Source organism: Callorhinchus milii, unplaced genomic scaffold, assembly GCF_018977255.1.
Source record: "Callorhinchus milii isolate IMCB2004 unplaced genomic scaffold, IMCB_Cmil_1.0 Scaffold2, whole genome shotgun sequence".
In the NCBI taxonomy this organism is placed as follows: Eukaryota; Metazoa; Chordata; class Chondrichthyes; order Chimaeriformes; family Callorhinchidae; genus Callorhinchus; species Callorhinchus milii.
The window spans coordinates 100,100,555-100,119,539 of record NW_024704743.1 but is presented as its reverse complement, the minus strand read 5'-3'; the positions used below and the strand labels follow the sequence as shown (position 1 = coordinate 100,119,539).

The window sequence follows — 18,985 nt, the reverse complement described above, 5'->3', positions numbered from 1 at the left end:
CTCTTCCCCATCGGTTGCCATGCCTTCAGCCACTATGCCCCGAAACTCTGAAACCCTCTCCTTCAGTTCCCCCGCCTTGCCCCCTCCATCCCCACTTTCAAATCCCGCCTAAAGACCTTCCTTTTTGATCGTGCTTAAAGTCACCTCCCCCCTCCCTCTCCCACTGGCTCAGTGTCAGACTCCGCCACTGTCAAGCGCTCTGGGACGCTTGAAGGACGCAATATAAATCAAGTTGTTGTTATTACTCCGTTAATGGCTCTCACCTTCAGTGATCCCCTAAGGCCCTGAATCATATAGCCCTTTGCAGACAGCAGTGGTAATGAAGAAGAGCTGTACTATCCCTAGAGCCTTCAATCCTCATTAAAAAATGAATCAAACTTTATCTTAAAGTTTAAAGTAAAGAGGCTTCCCAGGGCACTGGGACATCAAATATTGTAATCTAGAGATACAGAATTCCCACAGCTAAATTGAGCTACAGATTGGAATATTAATTTGAAACATGTACATGTTCATATTTTTTCTCATGTCTGTTGAGAACAATTTGTTGAATAATGTGTCGAATTTTGCTTTATTTAGTCACTTAATCTTACTTGCAATATCTGGGGAGATCCCGTTCCTTCGGTCTCTTGGCTGAAAAATGATAAGGAACTGCTGGGAGACGCTCACCTCATCCTGAAGTTTGAAGCTGGAAAGTTCGCTACCTTCACCATCACTGAAGTCGGAAACACAGACTCCGGCAAATACAGCATTCTGGTGAAAAACAAGTATGGGACGGAGACTGGCGACTTCACTGTAAGTGTGTTCATGCCAGAGGAGGAAGAGGAGAAAGTGAAAGTGGACACTAAAAAGGCAGCAAAGAAAAAATGAGGCGATTGTTGAGAGGAAACTTGATAGAAAACAGGCTCAAGCTAACATATATATTATCAGCAGTGTGTAACTTTTTGCTGTGGAGGTTAGTTTAATTTCTACTTGAAGAAACGGCGAATATGAGGGGAACGATTCTCAGGCGGCAATTTTAAAGACTTTCAATGGCTGTGCTTTACTACTCACCGAGTGCATCTGAAAATTATAACTTAGAGAAGTAGAAATATTGTTAGATTAAACGTTAGCTGACCATTTTCTTTCTGTCTCCCCCAATTAATCTCAATGTGAGCACTGAACAACACTACGCTGTAATGATTATAGAGTCCCATTTGATACACTAATAAATGGTGCACATATCCTTCACGTTTACCTCCAGCTTGTTCCACTGTTTCTTCTTCTTATTCACTCACTCACCACCTCTTTTCCAGGTAACTTGTCCAGGTATCTTGTCTTTAAACTTGCAACGTCTCCTATTCAGTTGAGCCTTGTCTATTGAGATTAATATTTCCTTTCACACAGTCAGGCATGTACTGGAGTGGGTTTCAATGTGCTCTTCACTTTGGGGAGACTTTGGCAACTGATGCCCTTTGTTACACAATCATCCTTAGAACATCATTGTGAAATCTATATCCGGGTAATAATAATAATAATAATACTCCTTGTATTTGATATAGCGCCTTATCACGTCTTTAAGACGTCTCAAAGCGCTTCACAGAATATACTGTAAAGTGAATTGACTGTATATTTTGCGGGCAAAATGCGGGAGCCAATTGCGCACAGCAATTGGAAATGAAAAGCTGCAGCATAATACTAAGCTATCACTTTTGCCATCCTTGTCCAAACCTCAATGATTTATAAGTTCAGTGGCCCATTATGTCCCAGGTATTAAACTGATACCTGGAGCAAGCTTAATAGCAACACTCCCGAGTACCTTTACAAATTACCCAAAACTATGTACAGCCATAAGTAATTTATTACATGAAAGGTGCACAGTGGTAATAATAATACTTATATTTGATAGAGCACTTTGCACATCAGGAAGACATCTCAATGCGCTTCACAGGATTTTCTACAAAGCGTAGTGACTGTGTACTTTGCAGGTAAAGATTGCATCCAATATGCACACAACAATGTCACACAAACAGCCCCAAAGATAATTATACATAGTGATTAGATGTTCATTTATTTTAGATGTCAGTATTAGATTATCACAAATGCCCAAAAGAGACGTTGCAATTTTAACCTATTCAGCATGCGGCAGCAATGATTCATGACCATATTGGTTAACTCACCATTTTAACCCTCTGTGTATAAACCCAATCTCCAAGGCATTTTGGTGTCGATTTTAAATTGATACTTTATAGTTACCAATTCACCAACCAGTGGAAAAAGTATGTTTACCATCAGCCCTGTAGTGGTGGATGTTACAGCTTTAAAAGCTCAACAAACAATTGGCAGGTGTCATATTTCCTCACCTGGTGACTATTGTCAAATCTTTGCTGCTCTCCTATTGCTGATTGTTGATTCCTCCAAGCCTGAAACGCACAAGCTTCTTTACTGTGTGAACATCACTGAATTCACTGTCTTTGTGGATTTAGAAACACTTATATGGCACTTTCAATCCTTTTACTAATAACAATTTTATTGTTAACAAAGCAACTTATCTTTCCACACTTGATTGATTCACGAAATATTGGTCTGAAAATAATATTAGACAAGAGTTAGAAAAATAACTTATGGGAAGTGGGTCATTTTTTAGTATATCTCTTATTTTGATTTATATAACTCGGGCCAGTGTGATAGTCATTTGTGAAAGATAGACATTAATTTTTAACAGTCATAATAAGTAATATTTACATAACATACTTGATTTTGGTCAAATCTAGATACCTTTAGAGGTGTGAGTTAATTGCAAATATTGTGGCCTAGTTTTGTGGTATGAACCAGGAAGAATTATTCAAGAGTCTTAGTGTCACTTATAAATCAATTATAAAATTGTAATTGACTTTTACATTTACAATGCAAAGTATTGAAAGCTGCCACTTAATGGCATGCTAACCCACAGGAACTCTGCTCTAATGTGAAATGCCTCCCAACACACAGGGGAGTGGAGTTCCTATTAGATGCCCTTTTTGATGTGCACAGGAACAGGTTTGTACAATTCACTGAAAGTAGCAGAATAACGTTTAGTCCATATCAACAAATAACGTTGCAAGACGGATCCGAAACAGAGTAAGTTCCATTGTTTAGCTCCATCTGGAACAATCTGTGGTTATTTATATGTTTGAACCCACAACTTGCTGACTCAGAGGGAAGAGTGCTCTCAACGGAGCCAGACTGGCAACACCGTGATTCAAGACTTGTGATTCAAGAAAAAAAACAATTTATTGATAGTATTTACAAGGTAAGTCAATGAAAATGTTTATGTTACTGAATTGGACTTGTGTATTTCATTCAGTGATTTTTGATTCCTTACCTGAAGAATTATTTGTACAGTAGCTTCTTCACTAAGGGAAATGTGAAGTGAATAATATCCTAGAGATACCAGTAATGCTTACTTGTACAACCACTATCAGATAACATATTCTAAAGCATTATAGAAGCATAATAAAATCTTATGCCAGATTTATCAATACGTAAACAAGGTAAAACTAGCAGCTGGTAGCAAAAAGCAAACTGATGAGCAACAACTCTGGGAGACATTTATGATATCGCAAGAGAGGTTTGAATGAATGGCCCTTTGGCCCATGTGATCATATCTTTCCAGAATAAGCACTCTTATTCTGTCTTCTCAGTACAGTCTAATATCCTGGCTTCAATCATTTTCCTGATATCCCTTTCCAACTGTTGATTTTACTGTAAAGAAATACTTTTTTGTGTCTCCCCAATTTTCCCTTCACAAATTTGAACTTGTGCCCTCTTCCTGCTAGCTTGACAGTTGCCAATTATCTGAGCATGTTGTAATGTCTTGGGACTGTTCACTCTCTGCCTCTCTCTACTTCTCTCTCTCGAGTTGTTTCTATGTTTCTTTCTCTCTCATTCTGTCGCTTTCTATCTATGTGTGTTTGTCACTTTCTCATTCTTTCTCTCTCTCAAGTGACTAAATATTAACCGAGCTATATTGAAGTTATACACAATCACCACAATTGCAGTGAGGCAGTTTCCTGCGAGAGATAAGGGATGTGTTAGTTCAAACACATCTCCAAAACGTTAGTTTCAATGTCTCAGAGTCTTTGCAAAACATTTGGTCAGTTCGTTTAATGGATTATTTTATTGTCAGCTGGGTGTCTGACGAAAAGATCACTGTGTTTAAGAGTATCCAAACCAAATTGAGACTTCCACACACGCATGCCATCTGTGCATGAAAATTTCCCTATATCTGGAATGAAATGCATCCAGCTAACCTAATACCATAAAGTATTAGATGCAGGTTGGCGACAGCCAAGACTTGGGGACCCCAGAGTGTGTGTTGAGGTACTGTTAACGTTGAGCCAGCTAAAAACGCCTAGCTTGCCATTGAGGCGCTGTCTGGTTTATAGACGAGGACCGAAGCAACAAAGTTACTTTTAAAGGCCCAGAGAACTGATGACTTGTTCTTTGAAGTGCAATATTTATATTTTCAGCAGCTCAATTTTTTTAAAAAAATAGCTTCTAAAGAACATAATATCAGCTGTAGTGCTGGTCGCTCTTGTAGGGAGAAGTTGTCAGATTGCTTTCCATGTGTAATGGAATTGCCTTCCCAGCCATTAGGAAGCCAGCCAAGATCAAGTGCATCCCAGGTATCATTACACTGATGTGTTCCAGGACCTTTGAGATGTGAAGTGCAGTAATACGTTGCATTCCATTGTGGGCAACCTTGCACCTCCTTCCAACACACTGAATTTGCTCCAAAAGGTGTTTTAAGATGTTACTTTACCAATTTCATCATGTAACAACAGCAAGGCAACATCCCGTCTCTGTTCTTGGTAGATCATTTTGTAAGGAGCAGTAAATTCTTCAGTCATTTTAAATGTCACTCTCTGCAATTTGACATTTCAAGTGCTAAAACAGACATTAAACCCATTCATTCCTTTCCCAAGCCAACTGTCCTGGGGACTTGCAAACCTTTCTCGACTGAAAATGTTTAGGCTGAACAACTGAGAACAAAGTCACAGAGTGAGAGCTGCTCTTAACATTATTAAACTGCAGCATGTGCTTTTGCTATATTCGAATCAATGCCTACAATCTAACACTTGCAGATAGGGCTCATATATATGTCAATTGGTTTAACAGCTGTCCTATTCATTTGCTAGCACAGTATATTTCATACTCATTAATCAACTGGAAGGAACAGGCCACACTTGAAAATCTGCTTATCAGGCAGAAGTGCACTGTAACACAATCGGTTTCCCATCGCTTCATACAGCGGAGGGGAAAAAAAGAACTTGATATCATCAGAAAGTTATGCTTTCATAAATCTGTCAGAGGCTTTGCCTTTTGAGTGTTTCGGGGTAATTTTGTCATGTGGGTGGCCACCCACATGATATCACAACAATAATCTTTTCATTTGATACAGCTCCTTTCATGTTGGGAAGACATCTCAAAACCCTTTACAGGATATACCATATAGTGTAGTCCTATAGCTCAGTGGTTAGAGCACTCGCTTTGCAAGTGAGAGACCTGAGTTCAATTCCAGGCAGGGCGAAACCTTGGGAAGCTTCCTTACTCCACACGCCTAATAATAATCCCTCCAAAATAAAAAACAATAATAAATTGGTCATTTTCAATCCATGACTGTTTGTGGGACATTGCTGTGCGCAATTGGCTGCCGCGTTCACCCACAAATATACAGTCAATTTACTTTACAGTATATTCTGTGAAGTGCTTTGGGACGTCTAGAAGATGTGAAAAGCGCTATATCAAATGTAAGGATTATGTGGAGTCCTGTAGCTCAGTGGTTACGCACTCGCTTTGCAAGTGAGAGACCTGAGTTCAATTCCAGGCAGGGCGAAACCTTGGGCAAGTTTCCTTACTCCACACGCCTAATAATAATTCCTCCAAAACCAAAAACAATAATAAATTGTTCACTTTTAATCTACGACTGTTTGTGGGACATTACTGTGCGCAATTGGCTGCCGCGTTCGCCCACAAATATACAGTCAAGTCACCATACAGTGTGTTCTTTGAAGCGCTTTGGGACGTCTTCCCGATGTGAAAAGCGCTATATCAAATGCAAGGATTATTATTATTATTATTATTAGTGACTGTGTATTTTGCAGGCAAATGCCATTTTAAACCCAGCAATGTCCTGCAAACAGCCATGAAGTGAAAGACCAAATTTGGTTGGTCAGAACAACCAAGGTCCTATCTGCCTGTTCAGGTGGACGTTTAAAATCCATTGGCACTGTTCGAGAAGAGAGTTTCAACCCTAGATAAAATTGGTCATTCATCTTATGCCTGTTTTGGGGACATTTCTGTGTGCAAATTGGTTGTAGTATTTGCCTTTAAAATATACAGTCTATACTTTATATTAAAACCTATGAAACATTTTGAGAAGTCTCAATGACATGAAATGTCATGAAATATATCAAATTCAAGGATTGTTATTATTATTTATCATTATATCATTTAATTGGATTTCCATCCTGTGCTGAGGATTGAGTGAAATGCCTCAATTGAGTACAGGCTGGGTGAGTTTGATACATTCTCACCTTAGAGCTGAGGTCACTGAGATGTGCTCAGGGTCCCCTTATCAGGATTTTCCATCCCCAGCTGCCTTTTCTGCTCCCAAGAGACCTGTTTTGTAATCAACCCTTTTTAACCCTACTTGTACCAAAAGGCGAGTTGTATTCCTTGGAATTAAGTTATATAAAACCAAATGATGTGCTTTATGAAGATCTAACAATTTAACAAACTAACTGGTGGCATTGCCACTGAGATATTACATATACAATCCAGGGAATAACTAGGTGTTGCCACATTGCCTAACTCCGGCCTTACCTTACACCCACAGCAGCCGAAACCCTCATCACTTCCCGGCTGGACTATTCCAATGCCCTCTTCCCTGATCTCCTCAGCTCCACCATTCACAAAATCCAATTAATTCAAACACCGCCGCCCGAATACTCAGCCACACAAAACTCCATACCCCCATCACACCAGTCCTTGCCAATCCCAATCACCGAATGGATCGACTTCAAGATGCTCTCACTCATTTTCAAATCACTTCATTTCCTCGCACCTCCCTACCAATCCGATTTGCTTATCCCTTCTCCACCACCCGCTGGCTCCGCTCTGCCGGCTCCAGTCTCCTGTTTATCCGTCGTGCCCTCCGCTCCACTTTCAGTGGCCATTCCTTCAGCCACCACGCCCCGAAACTCTAGAACTCTCTCCTTTGATCCCTCCGCCTTGCCCCCTCCCTCCCCACCTTCAAATCCCACCTAAAGACCTTCCTTTTTGATCGTACTTACAGTCACCTCCACCTCCCTCTCCCCTTTGTTCATTGTCAGACTCTGCCACTGTTAAGCTCTGGGACGCTACCCTTTGTGAAGGGTGCTATATAAATGCAAGTTGTTCTTGTTGTTGAATTTAAGAAAGCCGTTTGAGTAGGTGGTACAAGTGCACTTAGTACTGTACATTCCAATGCTCTTGATCCAGAGGACTAGAAACTGTTGCTACAACGCCACCTGCCATTAGCTTGTTAGGCCATCCTGTTAGCCCTTTTCAACCACCAGTCGTTTTCAGCCCAAATTTATTCTTTCATGGTTTTTCAAAATATTTAATTTGATATTTTTTCCACCCAAAAGAAGATATACTCAGCCTATGCGTTTACAATGTTTTGCAAGGAAAACATACGGGGGGAAAACCTGCAGTGTTCAGATTTATAGCTGGCTGTGTGCAATCCCACATACACAATGAGTACAAACACATCATTACTTTCCCATCATTTCATTGCTTCTTCTTTCCACAATGCATACTTAGCAGGCTTCCCGGGCCTATCTACTATTGCTGGGCTAAGGAGTCTTCCACTAAATGGCTCCTAGGAAAATAATAGAGATTTTCAACTTTGTTCTCAAACAAACTATTGAAATTTTATATAGTTAAAAAAGGTTGAATTGCGCATTGAGTCAGTCAAATACTGAAGGCACAACAAATCACAATAAAAGAGTTAAATATGAAATTCCATAACAATGATGTAAAAATAACTTAGTTTTGCTTAAATTAAATGATAACATGTTATCACGAGATGTGTATTTCAGTGCAATTAATTCCTGGAAGTAAAGCTGTAGATAGCTTCAACACAGTTATTATGGCTTAAAATGAATCAACTTTTTCTCCCTGTTGCATAACTGAAGAAGTCAAAATATTAACTGCTACTGGATTTCCTCTTCAACATGCTTTTGGTCAACAATCCTTTCTTTCCAGCTCGGAGTCAAACACACTGCTGTAAAGTACTCCAAGACGCTACTCGTATGAAAGGCACTACCTAAATGCAAGTTGTTGTTGATAAATGTGATTTTCAATATAATCATTTACCACTAGTGATCATTGTCCCAGTCTGGGACATTCTGCTCACTGGAGATATCCCAATTGATGACTGTTGCAAGTGAATACCCCTCAACATTGTTTAAATGGCTTCACCAAAGCATTGACTCGGCTGACGATGCCTTTGAACTTGCTTTTAATGGGTTTTAACAAGGTTATGTTGACTTGACTTTCATTACACTTTTGCTACATTTCTTTCTATCTCCAAGAAGTAGGATTGCTCAGAATAGCACTGAACATGGACCATTTGTTCGACAATTTTGTGGCAATTCACATGGCAATTCCTTCTCTGTACTTAGATTTGTATTTTGACTCAAATTAGGGAGTGAGGAATGTCGATACTTGTCAGTGTGAATGGCTGTGATCTTTGAGTTTATCTAACCAGCAGAGGGCATTATTATTTGATCAGTAAATGTTGTAGTGATCCAAACTCTGTTCAAGACACTCTTGTTTATCATATGCCAAGCACTAAAATAGAAATCTTTTTGTTGTCTTGTTTTTTGGTCAGTCAAGGTGTCTGACACATGTAGTAATCTATCATTATATTTAAGACTACCCAAACCAGACTGAAAGTATCCGTGGTGAAGCCATCACCAATTCCAGGTTACTGAACAGCAGAATGTAGAACAGTGTTAAGCCCATATCAACAAATTGAATATGTGGAACTAAATAATTCACAAGTGGAGTATCAACCTAGACTGGGTGAGCTCAACTATATTCCGAATTACCTTTTGCCCATTCCACAGTATTGCAATACTTACATGATGACAGTCAGGAACCTCGGCGTTTTGTTCAACCCTGAGCTGTCCTTTCTCCCTCACATCCGCACCACAACTGGCACCGCCTTCCATCACCTCCGGAACATCGCCAGACTACGGCACTACCTCACCCCTCACGCTGCTAAAACCCTGGTCCACGCCTTTGTCACCTCAAGGCTGGACTATGGGAACTCTCTCCTCGCCGGCCTTCCCGCCACCTCCCTCCACACTGCAGGTCATTCAGAACTCTGCAGACATTAGTCTGTTGTACTCTTGATTGATTGGTATCGCTAACTTTCTCAACACATAATACTAACTGCATTGTAAATAATTTGTTTGAACCCATTGTTAGGAAATCCTTTAAATTTTCGCTTTATTTTTGTATGTACTCGTGTGAAGTAGATGTGTGGGAGACTGCATTTTGGCTGCTCTTCTACACTTCCCATTGCGTGACCTTCCTCTTTGACCGTGCCTATGGTCACCTCTCTTTTCTCCATGGCTCAGTTTCAAGCCGTCCCATTGTTAGACAGTCTGAAATGCTCCCCCATGTTAAAGGACACTATATAAATGCAAATTAATAATAATAATAATAATAATCCTTGTATTTGATATAGCGCTTTTCACGTCGGGAGGACGTCCCAAAGCGCTTTACAGAACACACTGTAAAGTGAATTGACTGTATATTAGTGGGCAAACGCGGCAGCCAATTGCGCACAGCAATGTCCCACAAACAGTCGTAGATTGAAAATGACCAATTTATTATTGTTTTTGGTTTTGGAGGGATTATTATTAGGCGTGTGGAGTAAGGAAACTTTCCCAAGATTTCGCCCTGCCTGGAATTGAACTCAGGTCTCTCGCTTGCAAAGCGAGTGCTCTAACCACTGAGCTACAGGACTCCACAAGAGTAAGCTACAACTCTTGGACTATCACATGTGATTCAAACGTATCTTTAATTATCAGCAGGTTCGCAAGGGACCTCACTCCTCATCCCCTTCTCCCTCTCCCCTTCCCTGACATTGGCAAATTTGTTTGGCTGTGGCCTCTTAGTTTATCTTTAAACCCTGTGATCATTGTCTTTCATTCCTGCTACATGGAATACATTACTATATTTTACAGTAAATCCTGTGAAATGTTTTGAGATGTCTCAGTGATGTAAAAATGTCCTGTATCAAATGAAAGGATTATTATTATTGGTAACTCAATCAGATCAACAGCAACAGTTTACACTTATATTGCATCATTCAGGTTGGCAAAGTGCTTTAAAGAGATGGATGACATGAGGGATTTAGGGAGAGGGTTCCAAAAAACAAGGACAGTGTAACTGAAATTGTTTTCACTGGGTTGGAAAGAGTGAGTGGGTTGACATAAAGCAGGCCTGAGTTGACAGAGTGGAGGGAGTGAGCGGAGTAGAGTGGGACCACACGAGAGATTGCAAGAATAGGGAGGGCCAAGGGCATGGACGCATTGCATTCATTACTGCAATGAAACATAAGTGCTTCACGTGTATATTATTTGTAAATTAAGCTACAACTCTTGGTAGATTGTATCAATCCTAGAGTTTACAAACAGCAATGTCCCACAAACAGCCATGAGATGAGTGATCAATTTTACCTGGGAGATTGTTGGTCCACACACCAGGAGAAACTCCAAGAGCTCATAAATTATTCTAAAAGAGAATTAGATAGATCCCTGAAATAGAAGATTGCTGGATAAAAGGCATGAGGAGTAAGGAGAATGGGATTAAATCAAGAGGCTTAATTTCAAGAAAAGCAGCCCAGAAAGCTTTCTGTTCTGTATTATTGTATAAATTGTGTGCTATTTTATTCCCTTTAAAATGAGTGAATATCTGGCAGGGAATGAAACTGAAAGTTATGAGCATACGTATAACCAAAACTTTATCAAATACTTAACAGAACACAATGTGCATCTGAAAAGATAATAACCTCTCTTTGATCTATTTACTTCACATTTGACCATGACGTCAAGCCATATTTTGGATTCTGGCCAGTGTCTTATCCAGTTTGTAGTGACAAGTCTCTTTTTATCACCATTTCTCTTTCAAGCTATAGGGTGGTTGAGACTTATCCCACCAAAAGGTCAATCAGCTGCTGTTTCTATCTCCACTTGTGTTTATCACATTTTCCCAGCTCCAGCCTGTTTTTTTTTATATAATTAGACAAGATCAAGGTCTGTTTATTTGATTACCCCTTGAGGGTGGTGGGTGATAACAGCAATGTGAGGGGGAGGGAGACATCTGAGGAAATGCAATACTGCATACAATGTCAGCATTGTAGTGTTTTGTCCATGCTAACATAAACATCTTCCACAAGTAATATGATTTCTTTCCAGAATTTGTTTTCTTCACAGACAGGCAATAGTCACGCAGGGGGCAGCTTTGTCAGCTCAAATTTCACTGTGAAATCAAAAGTGATGTCCTTTTATGAAATTTTATTTGCCTAAAAATATGCAGTCACGGTACTTTACAGTAACTCTTGTGAAGCTGTGAAATGTTCTTCCAATGTGAAAGGTGCAATATCAAATGCAAGGTATATTATGATTAGTATTAATATCACAATCGAGACAGGATATATTCAACTGGCATTTCTTAAACCAATGGGTTCCTGTGCACTAATTCATTGTTCATCGCCCACATCATTCATCACCGACAAAATATATACAGTTAATTCACTTTATTATTATTGTTAATCTCAATGTAGTTTGTGGGACATTGCATGTGCAAATTGGCTGCCCCCATTTGCCTACTTAACGACCTGCTGCATTAAAATCAAATTGTATAATTCCTGAATAGCACCCATTTTTGATTGAGTCATTAGTTTAGTTCCCATCTGTCTGGTGATTCAGGTTGCCATAAAGACCTTAATTTCAAAGAAACTTGGGAGTTTTGCTCCTAGTTATCCTGCTAATGCAAAACCAATCAAGAATCACTTTGAAGCAGTGGTAGCCCATCAAAGGTCCACCGGTCAGAAGTGTCCCACGGGGCCGTCAAGAAGTTACCCACCAAACATTCGCATCAGTCCAGGTGAGTCCATTCCAAATCAATGCCTTGTTTCCAATAGCTACTGAGTGGCGATGCCGATGGTGCGGCCATAAATGAAGAAATATTCAATCAAGAAATTTTATATTTTTGGCTCACCAAAGAGGTTAGCCACCACTGCTCTAAAGCCCTTGAACCATTTTGAAATGATAAAAATATGCTATACAAATGCTTTTATATTCCTTGCTCATCCACATTCAACCTCAAATTCAAATGAATTGGTTAATCATCTTATTGTTGTTTGTAGGAATTTGTTGAGGTAATGTAGCTGCTCATTTGCCGATCAGAATGAGATGAATTAGAAAGAAAATACAGGCGAAGAAAATGTGCCTTCATTTCCTTTCTAATTCATCTTATTCTGAAAAGAGTTTTGAAACATTACTTTTATTTGAACATTGGAACAACAGCAACAAATTTCCATTTGTATAGCGACATTCACATCGGGAGGACATCCCAAGGCTGGGGGTTGGGATTAGGGAGAGTGGAGGGCAGGAGGGGAAGGAGGGTGATCGAAAGCACGGTCGAAGAGGAGAGTCTTGAGATGGGTCTTGCAGGCGGCGAGGGAGGGGGTGAGGCGGAGGGACTGCAGGATGGAGTTCCAGAGGGTAGGGGCAGAGTGGCAGACGGCCCTCCCGCTAATGGTGGGGCAAGAGAGGCGAGGGACGTGAAGCAGGCTGGAGCCTGCTGAATGGAAGGAATGGGCAGGATGGTAGGGGGTTAGGAGGTTGCAGAGATAGGGGGAAGCAAGGCTATGGAGGGCTTTGAAGGTGAGGACCAGGATCTTGAACTGTATCCTCTGTGTGATGGGAAGCCAGTGGAATCAGGCAAGGAAATGGGTAATAGTTCACGGAGCCTGGTGCTGGAGAGGACACGAGCTGCAGAGTTCCGGATGATCTGCGGCCTTTAGAGGGAGGAGTTTACTGCTGTTATAACAATATTTGATATAGCACCTTTCATATTAGATGGACATCTCAAAGCACTTCAAGGCGTATAGTTTAAAATGTATTTTTTTTGGTCAATTTGAAAGAAAACTTCAGGCACAGTTATGCAGTGCTACATTTATTATGGAAAATGTTTTTCCATCAGGATGTGGCCAAAACGTATTAGCAACTGGAGTTTGAAGAAGTGACATCTTCAGCATTTCATGCCTAGTTTATCCTCAAGGTCGCTAGTTTTCCAGTTTTAGTTTTGTTAATCCAGCAGATAATATAAACGTTTATCTTACTTCTTGATTTTTAGCAATCTGTTGAACTACACAATTGTCCGGCTTGTAACAAGATGTGATTTCCATGGGTTGCATATGTGTGTTATTGGTTCTGACTGTGAAAGTACAGCAAGCAGAAAGTCCTGGCCCCGACCACTTTTCTCAGAAACTCAGTCCAGTTGTCGATTACCTTTTGTGCAAAATTGATCTGAAAATGGCCCTGAACCTATGACCCCCTGTTCTGCTGGCTAGATATATTAGCAAGTGATTGGCCTGAATTATAACATCAACAGCCTTTGTTCTCCTGTCATTGACCTGATTGAGAGGAAACTATTAGCTTGTGACAGTAATTAGCTTTCCGTCTAGGGTCCAGTAATTTATAGGAAAAAAGGGCAACAATGCAGCTGTAGCTCAGTGCAGAAATAGAAATTAATGGTAGATTGATTCCAGCTATCAAATTGTTCTGAAATTAGCAGGAGGTCACAGCCAAAAAAACACTACATCATTAATGGTTGTAAATACCAGTTTCCTTTATAATTGTTTCTAAATTGTGTCTGTCAATTTAAAGTCTGTGTGTATGACTTTCAGAGAATGGAGCAAGGTTGTTTGTTCGTGACTATATTCGTCATTGAGGTTGGAGAGTGCTTGTCAGGATAGTGCTTCCATGCAGGAAAAAGTGTCTTGGGACGTAAAGTGTACTTCCTGTAGGGTACCTCATGTATATCACACTGAACCAGCCTTGACTTCGACATGATCAGAACTAAGTGTCACAACATTACAAGATCAGTTCAGATGAGACCCTTTTGCCCACTTGATTTAATCCTTCCAGAATACCTACCCTACCATCCTTCCTGTCACAGCAGGGGGTGATAGGGTCATGGACCCTGGTGCGGGAGAGTACACGAACTGCAGAGTTCTGGATGATGTGCAACTTATGGAGTTGGGAAGACCAAAAGTTGGGAATACCGACAAGCAGGGAGTTGGTGTAGTCCAGCCAAGATGCAATAAATGCATAATTCAGGTTGACCTCTCTACAGAAGCCATACATTATATCCTGAGGTGCTTTTTGCAGTGTTGAGGTATCATTTGTGCTCCTGTTTTTTCCAATCAGCACTTTTTCAATTGCAGTGACTTGTTGAACATCAAATAAAGATACAAACCATAAAGAGATACAGATGTGTGGCAAATATCTGCTTAAAATCTTAAGGAAAATAACCTTTTCTCAGTGTTCTAGTTACAGTAACATTTACTCAGTAGACATAATGTAAACTTGTGTGAATGATGTACTGTAGTATTGTATCTCCCTTTTGCCATTTTTCTCCTTTTAAGAGGCAAACCTGCTGCAAATTTAAAAATATATTTTTTTCCTGAAATAGTATAAAGAATATTTTTATTTAAAAAATATATAAACTTCAATCTAGCGAACGACAATTTGGCTGTCCAATCTATAGGCTTTATAATAATAATAATTCTTGGATTTGACATAGCGCTTTTCACGTCTTCTCGACGTCTCAAAGTGCTTCACAGAGTAATAATAATAATAATCCTTGCATTTGATATAGCGCTTTTCACGTCGGGAGGACATCCCAAAGCGCTTCACAGAACACACTGTAAAGTGAATTGACTGTATATTTGTGGGTGAACGCGGCAGCCAATTGCGCACAGCAATGTCCCACAAACAGTCGTAGATTGAAAATGACCAATGTATTATTGTTTTATGTTTTTGGAGGGATTATTATTAGGCGTGTGGAGTAAGGAAACTTGCCCAAGGTTTCGCCCTGCCTGGAATTGAACCCAGGCGAGTGCTCTAACCACTGAGCTACAGGACTCCACCATAAGACCGCTTTACCATAAGATCATAAAACGTAGAAGCAGGAGTAGGCCATTCGGCCCCTCGAGCCTGCCCCGCTATTTAATAATATAATGGCTGATCTTCTAACCTAATTCCATTTACCCTCCCTATCCCCATATTCCTTAATCCTTCTGACCTTTAGAAAGCTATCAACCTCAGCCTTGAATATGTTCAAGGACTGAGCATCCACCGCCTTCTGGGGTAGAGAATTCCACAAATTCACTATCCTCTGAGTAATGTTTCAACTCAGCTTGAAAAGGCTGACCCTTAATCTTGAGGCTATGACCCCCAGTTTTAGATTCTCCGACCTGGGGAAATAGCTTACAGCATCTACCCTGTCAAGACCCTTAAGAATCTTATAGGTTTCTATAAGATCAATAAGACACAATAGAAATTTACACATAAGTATACAGCACCTTCCCTGGCAAGAAGGTGTCCCAAAGTGCTTAACGTTCCTAGCTTGGCCTCTAAGCCGAGAGCAGAGGGAGGGTAAAGGTGATTGAAAGCTCGATCAAAGAGGTAGAGACAGACATTGAATGGAGTGAGGGAGTCAGAGGGACTCCAGAATGTAGTTCCAGAAAGTGGGTGCTGAAAGGCTGAAATCCCAGCTGCTGATGGTAGGGCAGATAGAATAGCTTTGTTAAACCCGTATTCTTACTTGGATTATGCTGAGAATGGTTTATTTTGTGACCAGTTATTAATCCTTCTGATTTGCCAGGTGATTGTTGTCCAGGCCCATGGAGAGCTCTGTATGGCCCTATATGTTGCTGATGCTACTGGGAACGTTCATGAGACAATTACTAAAGACACAGCAAAACAAGTAACTGTTGTGGATAGAGGTGAAGGTGAGAAACTGTTACTTTTATTAACAGCAAATATCTCTCAGATAATTTATTAACAAATGCACTTTGTTGTAATAAAATCAAGAGGATGACTCGAAGCACTTCACAGCTTTAGTGCAAAATTTAATGACTGTATAATTGAATGCAGCAACCAATTTGCAAACAGCAATATCCCACAAACAACCATGAAGCAAATGACTAATTTTTATTTGGGGTATTGTTAGCTCAGACACCGAGAGAAACTCCATCTTCTTTTCAAGTCGTGCCATGGGATCTTTAACATCCACCTAAACAGCAAGCTGGGACAAAGTTTAACAAAGCACTCCACTGTGGGTTTTGAGCTCATAGCCTTCTGATTCAGAGGCAAGCATACACATGACAGCACATTAATGCAATACATAGAATTTTAAGAATAAGAGAGGATGTATAAAAATAGATGAAAAAATTAAGGCAGACAGTTTATGGGGAAAATAAGAATACAATAAGCTTATTCTATAAGGAGATTTATTTCAAGGAAATACAAACGCCAAAACTAAACCCATTCAAAGAAATCATAGGACAGGTTCGACTCAACTTTGTTTTGTTCATTTGGACATCTGTTGTCCCTATACAATGCAGTATCCTATTTTCTAAGCAATTATTCCAGTGCTTTGTCCTTTTTTTCCCTTTACAGATGGTGCCCCTAAAATAAAATTAAGGTTTTTTTTGTCTAATTTTCTCCCCTATTCTCTCCTCCTCTCCTGATGGTGTCATTCTTTGCTGTAACACAGGTGCAGAGGTGCTGACAGCTTTCTAGAAACTCATCCAGATGATCAGTTTTTATATGTGAGCCTAGATAGTGAGTGTCAGCAGGCTATTCAACCGTGGGAATTATTACACCAAAGCTGAATACTGTCTTTGTCACATACACCATTTTTCTGCGTAGGTTAATGGGTAATGGTCAACAGTGAAAACTTTTTTTTCTCTCTGCATATCTCAAGGACACAGTTCACATAATAATCACAGAATATACTGTAAAGTGAATTAACTGTATATTTTGTGGGTGAAACACGGCAACCAATTGCACACAGCAGTGTCCCACAAACAGTCGTGGATTGAAGTGACCAATTATTATTATTTTTTTCAAGAATTACTACCACCAGAAAAACGATCCGCCAATCGACTAACAACCAGGATTTTACTTACTGCTAGGTAAACAGAGGCATGTGGAGTAAGGAAACTTGTCCAACATTTCACTCTGCCAGGAATCAAACACAGGTCTCTCGCTTGCAAGGCGAGTGCTCTAACCACTGAGCTACAGGACTCCACGTGTAGGACTACTGCTTCCAAACCATATGAGATCAATTAATTTCAATGAGGCCAAGAACCCATTACCCACGTCTGAATTGTTCTACACAATACATGGACCATTAACATTCTGAGCCATTGACGGAAGTTCATGTAAAAAGATTCTAACTGTAAATTTTATTTGGTGAAAAGCTTTTATTTAAACTACCTTAATTCTCAGGAACATCTCAAATGTGCCTGTCTTCACGGAATCTACAGTGTAGAATTTGTACTAAAATATCTGTTAAGATACAATCACTGATTGTGCCTGTGATCTCTGATAGTTGCAGAATTGATGAATCCATGTGTCGAAGAGCATATTGCAACTGAAGAAACATCGAGTCCAATGAATATCCCAAGCACAGATGAGGAGACAATGTTGAACTTGGCAGACAGCAAACAAAAGCTAGGCAAAGTCATCTCCCAGGAGAAAGAAGAAGCGTCACTACAGTCTTGTATAGGGCAAGAAGAAACAGATCCAATCAGGTTCCAGGGTGAGAAAGCGGAATGATTGAGAGAATAGTCGGATAGAGAGATGCAGTGAGACACACAGAAAGGATATATGAAAGATGATTTTAAAAATGGTACAGAACTAGCAATGCATTTGTGGGTAGAAATTACATCTGCATCTATATTTACAACATCAACATTGCATTTCAGATAGAAAACGGGCTTCAAAATTAAAGCTGAATTCAGCAATTTGCAAAATTCTGTGTATTCTGAAATATTAAGTTAATAGAATAAATCTAGACCTAGATGGAGTTTCTATCCCCAATAGAGTTCAATTCTGAGACATTGGGTGAATCTGTATTTCATCACCTTACATTATGCTAGATCAGTAGATTTGACAAGCACCGTCTTTGTGATGGGCGTTCATGCCTTCATCACCTCCAGGCTCGACTATGTAAATGCCCTGCTTGTTGGCCTTCCCAACTCCTCCCTCCACAGGCTGCAGATAATCCAGAACTCTGCAGCCCATGTCCTCTCCCGCACCAAACTCCGTGACCCCATCTCCCCCGACTCCACTGGCTCCTTATCCTCCACAGGATCCAGTTCAGCATCCTGGTCCTCACATACAAAGCCCTCCATGGCCTCACCCCACCCTATCTCTGCAACCTCCTAACCTCCTACCAACCCACCCATTCCCTCCACTCAGCCGGCTCTGGCCTGCTCCACATCCCCCGACCCACCTGCCCCACCATTGGCGGGAGAACCTTCAGCCACTCTGCCCCCAACCTCTGGAATTCCATCCCCCAATCATTCCACCTCTCCCCCTACTTAGCCTCCTTCAAGTCTCGCCTCAAGACCCTCCTCTTCGACCATGCCATCGACCACCCCACTTCCCCTCCCCTTCCTTCTCTCCCCCCTGACTCCAGCTCGAGTCTGAAATGCTGTACTCTGTCCAGCGCCTTGGGACATCCTCCCGACATGAAAGGCACCATACAAATGTAATCTTGCTGTTGTTAAACTGGATTTATGCAATGCTGGTGTGAGTCGCCATTTACAATTTTAATTCAATTAAAATTGAACAGGGAAGAATACACACTTAAACACACTAAT

At 40.5% G+C, this 18,985-nt stretch overlaps 1 protein-coding gene across 5 annotated transcripts in view; it reads left to right on the top strand.

Annotated features, from left to right (window-relative positions):
• LOC103183458 (myomesin-1) overlaps positions 1–17,951 on the top strand; it is a 76,220-nt gene extending 58,269 nt beyond the window's left edge. For 3 of the 5 annotated variants that reach the window (XM_007900940.2, XM_007900939.2, XM_007900943.2), the window contains 3 exons: positions 577–792; positions 15,976–16,102; positions 17,710–17,951. In XM_007900940.2, the coding sequence (XP_007899131.2) occupies positions 577–792; positions 15,976–16,102; positions 17,710–17,936 (570 nt within the window). In that variant the 3' untranslated portion in view covers positions 17,937–17,951. Of the gene's footprint in view, positions 1–576; positions 1,234–15,975; positions 16,103–17,709 lie in introns of those variants that run through there. The other 2 variants (XM_007900941.2, XM_007900944.2) reach the window with 1 other exon arrangement.
• The last annotated feature ends 1,034 nt before the right edge of the window (positions 17,952–18,985 follow it).